This window comes from Manis pentadactyla, chromosome 13 (assembly GCF_030020395.1).
Source record: "Manis pentadactyla isolate mManPen7 chromosome 13, mManPen7.hap1, whole genome shotgun sequence".
Lineage (NCBI taxonomy): Eukaryota > Metazoa > Chordata > Mammalia > Pholidota > Manidae > Manis > Manis pentadactyla.
The window spans coordinates 74,653,129-74,664,760 of NC_080031.1; the positions used below are offsets into that span (position 1 = coordinate 74,653,129).

General features: G+C 38.8%; 1 protein-coding gene across 1 annotated transcript; it reads right to left on the reverse strand.

Moving 5' to 3' along the window:
- Window positions 1-932: 932 nt before the first annotated feature.
- On the reverse strand, window positions 933-5,970 carry LOC130680238 (putative olfactory receptor 14L1). The gene is made up of 2 exons (XM_057490503.1): window positions 5,868-5,970; window positions 933-1,555 (listed from the first exon to the last, which is right to left on the reverse strand). The coding sequence occupies exons 1-2, from the start codon at window positions 5,968-5,970 to the stop codon at window positions 933-935; spliced, it is 726 nt and encodes a 241-aa protein (XP_057346486.1).
- Window positions 5,971-11,632: the final 5,662 nt, after the last annotated feature.

The following is an 11,632-nucleotide window of genomic DNA, read 5'->3' on the forward strand; positions in this document are numbered from 1 at the left end:
ATTCATTTAGTAAGCAGTGCAGAAGGATGGAAGAGTTGAACAATGACACAAGGCCTGACCCAAGGCAGTGGGGCCATCTGAGCATCTCCAGCTCTCAGGATCAACCAGGGTTCACCTTGCGGTTTGTGCAGCCACGTGATCTCTATCAACAACTACATAATAGATGAGTTAGGGAATTCCTGTAGGATGGTGCAGACATGTACTCACTGCAATGTCATACAAAACATAGATCGCTAGAAATATGGCTTTAATTACTGAGGCTAGTTGGGAGAGTATCTATGTTGTTGTAGGTACTACTAGGAATGGGAAAAATGTGTGAAATACACGTCAGAGAATGTACCCTGTTCTTAACAGTATTTATTTACATGATATCAAATGGACAGAGATGGATCATCAACTACAAAACAAAACAATAGGCAGGTGCATTGGTTAAATCACTCCTAAACTTTCCTCAACTGCAGTCTGCTTCTGTGGCACTTTCTGTGGACACTTGTGAATTTGCAATGAATCCTTCTGCTCCCCTAATGAATGTGATGATGAAGCTTTCCTGGAACAATTCAGAACTGAACTAGACGCCCTTTTTTCAAGAGTTCATGCATATTTAGAGGACCGTGATTTCTATAGACTCCTGCTTCTTAAAAGCTAAACCAAGTAACTCACCCTCCTCCTTATCACACTACATTGGGACTAACTTGAAAATGAGATACACCAATGTCCCTAGAATATTGTTTCAGAAACATTATCCCAAATTTTTCACACTGCAAGTTTCAAAGTTCATCAATCAAGGATCAACTATGAATCATCATCCTGTGATGTTTTTGTGACAACATAAATTGTAAAACACTTCTCTGCCTCACTGATGTCCAATATGAAGCATGCACCTTTGTTAGAATTTAAGAAATGTATTATTTCCCCAGCACTCTCAAATATAGTTAAAATATTTTCTGTACTTCTTTAATCAGAACCCTCTCCAGTGCTGCCTTCATAACCTTATTTCTCAGGCTGTATATGATGGGGTTCATAATTGGAGGCAACACAGTATAAGAAACAGACAGAAGGAGGTCCAGGATGGTCTGAGAGGGAGAGGGAAGCTTCAAGTAGGCCAAGGCACCTGTGAAAGTGAACAGTGCCACAACCACCAGATGAGGGATGCATGTGGACAGGGTTTTGGACCTTCCCTCCTTGGAGGAGATCTTCAAGACAGCAGAGAAGATGTTGACATAGGAATATAAAATGGAGGTGAAACACATTATTGTCATAATTGCACCGATTAATGACACTGAAGCTTCATCTATGTTCATTTTGGGGTCTGAGATCACCAAAATCTGAGGGATATCACAGAAGAAATGGTGGATTTTATTGGAACTGAAATTTGTTGAAAATGTCGCTGAAGCAAGCATGGCTCCATAAACCAATGCACTGACATATGAAGCCACCGCCATCCGCCTACAGGCCCCCTTGTTCATGATGATCTCATAGTGCAGCGGGCGGCAGATGGCCACGTTGCGGTCATAGGACATCACTGTGAGGATAAGCAATTCAGCAGCACCAAAACCTGCAAAGAACAGCACCTGGAAAACACACCCAAGGAAGGATATTGTGTTCCTGTTCATCAGGGAGTTGAGAACAAATTTAGGAACAGTGACAGAAATGTAGCAGAGATCTATGAGTGACAGGTTCTTCAGGAAGAAATACATTGGTGTGTGAAGCTGAGGGTCCCAAGTAATAAGCATGATGATGAGTCCATTTCCTAACAGGGCTGCCTGGTAGACCATGAGGAGCATGATGCCCTGTAGTGTTTGCATCCTCGGATCTTCAGACAATCCCAGAAGAAACTCAGTGATTCCTGTGTAGTTGATCATCATATCCATGGTGTGTTCCCAAGGGTCACTGACGTAAATGAAGCACACATAAGTCACCAGGCAAAGGTGCTTCCATGTCCCAACTGCATAAAAAAACAACAAACAAAAACTTATAAAACCGCCTTTGGAGTGAATTACAGGTAACAAAGGCTAATTCATCCTAAAATGTATATTAACATTTTTGTGCAATGCAATTTGGCTGTTTTATAAATGACAGCAAATTGCATGTTTTTATGAAGGAAATGTTTGTCTTGCAAAATTATTGCAATATAAAACGTGAATCACTAGGAATCTGCTGTAATCAGGGAGCACCTCTCCATTACATTGCACTGTACTATTGCTTTTTAAAGCTGTAAACTCAAAATTTGCTTTATGTTCCTCGGTGCTTTCCCAGAACTATCTGTGTTCTCTGAATATATTCATATATTCATAGTAGGTTGAAGTGTTTATAGCTAATGTTTCAAATATTATTATATTCACAAGTGAAACTGAATATATTAGGATTTTCCATAGAGGGCTACTCAGTTTGGTACTGTAATGGTAAATGAGACAAAAATATATACCCACCAACTGGAGGTGAAGAATAAACTACATGTATTCTTTCATAGGTCTGTAGCTCCATGTTATTCATTATAATATAGGGAACATAATGTGATAAAGATTTGTGGAAGGATAGAATGTACAGATATTATGTGCACATAGTAAGAAGTCAGTAACATAGTGCAAAATTTGTTACACTTTCATACAATGAAAATGCTGGCTTATGGACAGGTTTATACCACATAGAAGGTTTGTGATCTATTGTGTCATACAGTGATTTTAAGTCACACAGGAGTCCTGGTATTGTGGATATTGACTCTGCCAGTCACCTGCCAAAGAAATGAAACCATGGACACACTTTTCCACCTTAAGGATGCTCATCTGCAAAAAAAAAAAAGGAGTAAATAGAGGCAGATGCTCATAGGGGGCTTTGGAGCATTAAGTCAGATCAAATGTAAGGAGACTGGTTTATTTCATTTATTCCTTACAGTATATCAAGGATTTTATTCTAGTAGAACACAAATGCAATGGCTCCATGAAATTGCACAATAGCAGGACTAGGATTTGCCCAACTCCTGGGCAAACTCTGTGCTGGCTTTGGAATATGCAGAATGAAATGGACAAAAATTATGTAACCTATTGAAATACTTCCAGCACATATTAAATGTTAAGGTAATAGGTATGTGTACTGTGCAATTTGATGGTGGCAAAAGGTAAATCAAATAATTTACTGCCATTTTCTTTGATGGTGTGCATATCACATGCACGTTTGTTTAAAATTGCAGAATTAGTACATTGTGATTGTCATGTTTATCAAAATAAAACTGAAAATTTCATTGTTTTTCAAGGATGATTTTTTCATTGTATGTATGTAACACATCTTTTTTAACCTTTCATAATGAAAGGACATTTAGGTTGTGTCAGTATTCTGCCTATTGTGAATAATGCAGCTAACCTGGGAGTGAAGGGAAGACATTTATAATAGAAATGTTTCCTAAAGGTACTTTCCCCAACCCACAGCACTGTATTTTATGCTCATCCACTTTTAATACACTAAATATTTTATTTATTTTCTATGACCACAAGTATAACAAAATATTTATTCATTGCTGTGTTTTCAAAAACCAGAGAGAACCAGCCAAAAAATAGCGGGGTCAAAGATATTTGTTGAATTAAAACACATGAATGAATAGATTTAAGTACATCAGGAGAGCTTTTTTTATTTTCCAGAAATCATATGGTTTAAATTTCTTTATTATTAATATTTAGCTCTAAGCTTGCTTTCTGGTTTTATACCTTTAAGTAGATGTGTCATCATAGATGAATTTCTTATTATAATTTATGCAAAATGTATCAAATTACTGGATAATTTGATATCACATAACATAATTTATTAGCTTTTGAATAGATTTTCCTTAGAGTTCACAATTAACTGTTTTCATTATCTGGGGTTTAATACTGTGTTGCGATAAATTGGAACCTTCAAATGTACAAAATTCTAATTGATACTCTACGATGACAATGAGCACTTGGCAGTGAACAGAACTGAATAAAATGTGAGAAATATTTTTCCATTTCTATAGACAATGGCACATCAAACTATGGGGAGTTTACTTACACGGTGGTTATGTGTCAGTCTGTGATGTGATGATGTTTTTTGAGAAGGTTCCTCTATTTGCCACGGTTTTGTCACATTCATTTGTGGATTTGAAGCTGTTGTTCTTTATACTGGCTTCACATTCTGACCAAATAATAGAAAAAACATTATATTTGTACCAACCTTGAAACAGAAAGGACAACTATCAATCACAAGAGGATGGAGACTCTCAGCAGATATGAGCAGTGAGTGGCCTCCTGGAATAAGATATGAACTGAGTAGCCTAACATGTCACATCTTTTCAAGGCCTGGCCCAGCCAGGAGGGACGTGATTAGAGACCACAGTCCAGGAGTGACCTGGAAACTAAACGAGTTCAGCATGTTGATTAAGCCCATGGGAATCAGACAGTATAACGTTAAATTTTCTGCAATAATTGAAGTGGTACTGGTGGCAGGTGGGTGACTTGGAAAGGGGAGAAAGTAATGAAAACTCATTTTAAGTGACATCAAGGCAAACACTCTCACAGATACAATCCATTCTTAGAGCAGAGAACAATGCAGAACTGCCCCATGGAAACTTCACTGAACACATGGTTTCTGATAAGGCATTTTATGCAACACAAGCTAACAGCTGTATCTACCTCTGCTACAGTAGAGTTATTACTATTTTTAAGGGCACAACTTATGCCTTCTTGAATGATTAAGTGAAGTTTTATATCTAATATCCTTTTCTGATTTCAGTGTGTGTTGGGTAATATTTTAATAAAAATAATATACCTTGAAAATTACATATAGCTGAACTTGAATTTATTTTCTGTAAGGAAATTTCTATTTTTAGTATACTTAGTGCAATTAGATATCTAGGATGGTTTTCATATGTTGTACTACTGATTTTTTAATATACAATTTTCTATTTGTTAGCCATATTGGAATAAACAACTCATGATTTTCATATAATTTTTATTATGACAGACATTTTAATTTATCATATAAATAGTGGAAGATTATGTTTGCTTATTTGATTCCAGGAATGTGACACATGCCACCTTACTGCGGTATCATAGTACCTCTTACAGGTAGAATATGTTTTCAACAGAATGGTAAAGGTACAGTTAAGAAAATTGCCCATTTGCACAAGTTCACTCGAGCCAAATCAAACTCAGGCCCTTCTGAATTCACTCGTGTTGATTCAGGAACACATTTTGTGATCATTTTTATCCAGTCATACTCAAATATAATGGACACATTTACATTAAGGTGTTAAATTGGATGATTTGATGAGTGTACATGTTACAAAATGAGTACCACATGTGAGCTACCACATACAGCACTGAACATCGTAACCGCATTTTTATTGTAATGAGAAGGTTTGAAATCTACTCTTCTAGCAAGTTGCAAGAATACAATGCATATGCATTAACTGTTGTCATGCGCTGTATATTAGATCTCCAGGATTTAGTGAACTTATACCTGGAATTCGGTACTTTGACCCACTTCATCTAGCCTCACACTCCCATTTCCAGCCCTAGCATGTACAATGTATGCCTAGTTGCTATGAATCATTTGATTTTTATTTATATTCCACATGCAAGTGAATGAATACAGTATTTATTTCTGTGTGTCTTATTTCACAAATCAGAATATCCTCCATGTTTACCCATGATGTCACAAATGACAATATTTCCTTCTTTATGGCTGTTTCATATTCCACTGTGTGTGCTGTATATTACAATATCTTAGAACATAAATATGTTGATGGAAACCTCTGCTGTTAGCATGTCTTGCTGTTATAAATAGTGCTACAATGAGCACAGAGGGCAGATACCTCTTGGACACAGTGACTTCATTTCCTTCAGATATATACCCACCTCCACTGTCAAACAGGTCAGTGCAGAGATTTTCACAGTGGGATTCTGAAGGAGAGTCACCAATGCATTTCTCAATGTCAACCAGAGAGATCTGCAGTATCATCTTGATTATGAATTTCAATCCATCACTTGGACAGAGAATACACTGGTGGTTGTCACAGGTGAGGGTGGTGAGGGGACTGATGAGCTAAGGGAAGGTAAAAAGATTTTGCTATCACTTCACATCTTGACCTGGGGGTTGGTAACCTGAGTGTATATCTGCATGTCTGAATTCATTTAACTCTACTCTAGTATTTGTGCATTTTATTATATGTACTTAACAAAATGTAAAAACAAGTCAATAAATAAATATTCTGTCCAGAGAAAGCCCATTTTTTTCAGAGCTAACACCAACCTAAAGAAAAATAAATTAATCATTTTATATGAAACAATATGCACATAGAATGTTTGAGTATTTTCATATGCTACTTTGTATAAACAGGAATAAATGTAGTGATTAGTAATAATGAGAGGCAGGTGTTATTCTCAATGTAACGGTAGCTTTATTCACTTAGTAACTAGTACAGATGGACTGGAGAGCTGAACCATGATCCATGGCCTTGCCCAGGCAGCGGGGCCATTTGAGCATCTCCAGCTCTCAGGCTCAATCAGGGGCTCACCCATATGGTTTGTGCAACTGCCTGATCTCTATCAACAATTACAGAATAGATGAGTTAGGGAATTACTGTAGGACGCTGCAGACATGGCTCCACTGCATTGTCGTATTTCTTGTTTCTTATATCATTGTCTGTTTCTTATACTCTGTTGCCTCCAGTCATGAACCCCGTCATATACAGCTTGAGAAATAAGGATATGAAGGTCGCTCTGGGAAGGGTTCTGATTAAAGAAGTACAGAAAATATTTTAACTATATTTGAGAGTGCTGGGGAAATAATACATTTCTTAAATTCTAACAGAGGTGCATGCTTCATGTTGGACATCAGTGAGGTACAGAAGCGTTTTACAATTTACGTTGTTGCAAAATAATCACAGGATGATGATTCATAGTTGATCCTTGATTGATGAACCTTCATTGAAACTTGCAATACAAAAGTGGTTAGAACAATGTTTCTGGAAGAATATTCTAGTCATTGGTGGAGCCCATTTACAGTTTAGTCCAAATTTAGTGGGATTAGAAGGTGGAGGGTGAGTTATTTGGATTTAACCCTTCAGAACCACGAGTCTAAAAAACTAAGGGTCCATTGAGTACTGTGAACTCTTGAGCAGAGGGCCTCTAGTTCGTTCTGAATTGTTCCAGAAAGCTCCATCATCAATTTCATTAGTAGAGCAGAAGGATTCATTGCAAAACCACAAGTGTCCACAGAAAGTGCCATAGAATCAGAATGCAATGGAGCAAAGTTGAGGAGTGATTTAACCAATGCATCTGCCTATTGTTTCATTTTGTAGTTGATGAACCATCTCTATCTGCAGAAAATAAAAATTGTTAAGAACAGACTGTATTCTCTCACATGTGCATTTCACACATTTTCCCTATTCCTAGTAGTACCTACAACAACATAGAAACTCTCACATCTAGTTTCAGTGATAAAAGCCACATTCAGCAATATATGCCTGACAACTCTGAAGACCCGAGGTTACAATATCAGCATTTAAAAAAATCAGTGGTATACTTGTGTACTAACAAAGCCAATTAGAATATTACATTTGTAAATTTAGTTTGAAACCAAATCCCAAGAGGCATTTTAGAGAACCTTCATAGCTTATCCTAAAATTCATATGGAAGCATATGCTTCATTTTCTATTATCATGGACTCCCGATCCATGGGAGTCATATAATATACGTTATGTTCACTGTCTTGCTAATTTGGCCTAATGTTATTTTTTTTCTTAGATTCATATTAATTTATATGCATTTTTAAAAACTTGAAACTCAATATTTGTCCTCAGTTCCCTTGATGCTTTTCCAGGTCTGCCTATGTTCTCCAAATATATTCCTATATTAACAAAAGGTTGAAATATACATAATTAGTATTTCAAATACTAAGATATCCAATAATGAAATAAGGGGTATATTAGGATTTTCCATAGAGACTTGCCAAGGGTGAGGATGGCAACAGTGAAGGAGGCTGCCACCCATGTGCCTCTAGAGGTAATGATTAAACTACACATATTTCTTCACAGGTTCAGGCTCCATGGTATGTCTCTGTGACACTGAGAAGATAATGTGATAAGCTACAAATATTTATTGACAGATACAATGTATTGAAATTATGTGCACTTAGTAAGAAATCAATAATATTTCATGCCGTGAAAATGCTAGCATAAGGACTGGCTTATCCCACCTAGTGGGCGTGTGATTTACTGTGCCCCACACTCATTTTAATATTTACTGGAGACAGAGTTCATGGCATTGTGGACATTGCCTCTGCCAGTCACCTGCCAAAGAAATGAAACCTCACGTGGACCTTCCCTCCTTACGGATCTTCATTTGCAAAACAGGACTAAACAGGTATAAATAAGCTCTCTTGGAAAGTGAATCTGAGCCCATAATATTTTTTATATACATTCCCCCATTCTATACCAATGGCCACAGTTTCCTCCACATCAGCTTAGGGAGTTTTATACTTTCATGGGGATTATGTGTCTGCCTACAATGCACTGAATGAAAATTGTGATGGTTGCTCTTTTTTTTATCACATAAGAGTCACTTTTAAATTTGGGTATGAATGCATTGTTCTATAGAACTCCAACAATTCTGAAAAGATTAAAGCATAAAGTTACATTTGTATACCAACCTCAGAATGGAGACACAACTTTCTATCACAGAGAACATGGGAGACAGTGGCAGATCTGAGCGGTGCATCACCTCCTGGCACACTGTGGACTCTGAGTCCAAGCAGCATTCTAACATTTCAATTCTTTTCAAGGCCTGGAACCATCAGGAGGGACAGGATTGGAGAGAATCCAGTAGTGACACGGCTTAGAAACTAAGGGACTTCAGAATGTTGATTAAGCCCATGAGACCAGACAGGGTGCCTTACTCTTGTGTTTGGGTTGAGATGGTCTTGGTGTCAGGAGAGTGAGCTGAAAGGGGGTCAAAGCAATGAAAAATCCATGTAGAAAAGATCTGAGGTGACATCAAGGTAAAGTCTATTTCATACTCAAAAGTCATTAGAGCAGAAGATATGCAGAGCCTTCCCATGGAAACTTCATCCAAGTATATGTATAAAACACAAGACTCAACAGCAAATCAAACAGCTTAAAATGAGCATATATCTGAGTTTACATTTTTCAACAGAAGGCATACAAGGGGCCAATAGTTTAATGAGGAGGTGCTTAATAGCACTTACATTATGAAAATTCAAATCAAAACTACAAGATTGCCTCACAAATATTACATGGGCTATTACCAAGGTGCTTAATAGCAGTTACATTATGAAAATTCAAATCAAAACTACAAGATTACCTCGCAAATATTACATGGGCTATTACCAAATTTCAGAAGACTGTAAAGGTTGCTGTGGGTGTGGATAAAAAGTACACCTTGTACACTCTAGGTGGGAAGGTAAATTGGCACAGACACAAGTCAAAATAACATGGTAGCCCCTAAAATTAAAACTAGGACCACCATATGATCCAGCAAATCCTCTTTTGGACATGAACATCGTGGAAATTAAGTAGCTATCATGAAAGGCAGAGGTACCTGCGTGTCACTTCAGTGTTATTTACCCCCTCCAATGCATGGAAACCACTTTTAATGTGCATCACAGAGGAATGGATATGGTGGCCCATACAGTGGATATACTGGAATGTCTATAAATTAGGATTATTTTATTCTCCCCCTTTATTGACTATTTCTCATGTAGTGACTTTCTTAGTTTCTGTGAGGTTTTGACAAAGCTTAAATCCTTTGATAGCTATACAACCCACCCCCTATTCATTTGTGGTTTCCATTTGCATGGAATATAGTTTTCCTTCTCCTCACTTTAAGGCAATGTGTGTCTTTGGGCTACAGTGACTCTCTTGTAGGGAGCATGTAGTTGGGCCTTTCTTTTTTAATCCATTCATCCACTCCAAGTTATCTAATGTCTCTTTAAAACTTGTCCTTTATCACTATTCGCATATTGTGTAAAAATTAAAATTTTAAGTGTGTGAAAAGGAACATCAAAATCCTACACATCACGGGCAGAGTGAACATGGAGGCATGAGTAGTTCAGTGGAAATCTCCTCCTCAAAACATATATATTTATGAAAACCCAATAAATACAACTATTCGTAAAAGAGACGCCAGTGGATACAGTACAACAGCCAAGATATGTCTACATCTGTGAGAACTCAACATCACATGAAGGGGGTAAGACACAAGCCACAGACTGGCAGGACCTGAGCACAACCCCACCCCAGAACCCAGTGGGAAGAAAGGAGTAGGAACAGAGAGGGAGTGAAAGCCCAGGACTCCTAAACAACCAGCTCTAGAAATCCTCACCCAGAGTGCAGACACAAGGTGCATGGGGTGCTGGATATTAGAGAAACGGAAAAGCAAAACATGTGAGCCGGTCTCCGTAACCAGAGCTCCTGAGACAAAAGAAAAGTGAGTGCTTTTTGCAAGTCTTAAAGAGACAGGGACCCCACAGCTGGACGAAGTCATCCCGGCACACTTAGCCAGCAGCTGGGAAAGCCAGGGAAACTTAGGTGCCCTAACCCCCTGGGTGGCAGCACAGCTCTAAAGCCCCTCATGGCACTAAGCAGCCAGCCAGTTGCTCCCTGAACTGGCACGGACCCTGACACACCAGTCAAGTAGTGGGAGAGTGGCAGCACACGCTGGGGGCGTCGTCGAAAGAAGGGAACAGGAGTGGCCTGTGCGAGCCCACTGTGGCAGCAACCATGTGGCCCAGGAGCGGCCTGTGTGCACCGGCGGTGAGGTGGAGGAGCAGCCCAGGAGGAGCTGCACACCCAGCAGCTGACCAGAATCCCAGCCCAACATATAGCTGCCTGGATCAGACCCAAAGGCAGGTGCTGGAACACAGCTGCCCAGCAAGGACGCCGGTATCGTGGAGGAGCACACCTGGTGTGCCTGCCTGTCCCCACATGGAACTGTGCTGCTCTGAAAGACACCACGCCCACAGCAGCTTACAGGATTAACCTGGTGGTTGCTACAGGCAGTGGAGAAGGGCAAGGCATCCAGAAAGCAGGAAAGAACTTTCTTCTCTGAGCTGACACACCTGCAACCTGCCTACAGCCACCACTATCACCACGAAAAGTCAGAAAAATTCAGTCCAGTCCAAAATAGTCCAGACAAATCCTGAGAGAGGATCTGCAGAGATAGACTTAAACAGTCTCCCTGAAAAAGAATTCAAAATAAAAATCATAAACATGCTGATGGATCTGCAAATAACTATGCAAGAGCTAAAGGAGCAAGTACAGAAAGAGACTACAGAAACAAAACAATCTCTGGAAGGACTTAAAAGCAGAATGGACGGGATGCAAGAGGCCATTAGTGGATTAGAAACCAGAGAATAGGAATGCATAGAAGCTGATGCAGAGAGAGATAAAAGGTCCTCCAGAAATGAAACAATATTAAGAGAACTGTGTGAAAAATCCAAAACGAAAAATATACACCTTATAGGGGTACCAGAAGAAGAAGAGAGAAAGGGGTAGAAGGAATCTTTGAATAAATAATTGCTGAAAACTTCAACAAACGGGGGCAGGAAATAGTTGCTCAGACTATGGAAACACAGAGAACTCCCAAAAGAAGGGACCCAAGAG

Excerpts from the sequence above, each read along its gene's own strand:
- LOC130680238 (XM_057490503.1), bottom strand. The coding sequence starts at position 5,970 with ATGATACTGCAGATCTCTCTGGTTGACATTGAGAAATGCATTGGTGAC. Across the intron at positions 1,556-5,867 it reads TGACCTGTTTGACAGTGGAG|GTTTTGGTGCTGCTGAATTG; the intron begins GTGGGTATATAT and ends TGTTCTTTGCAG.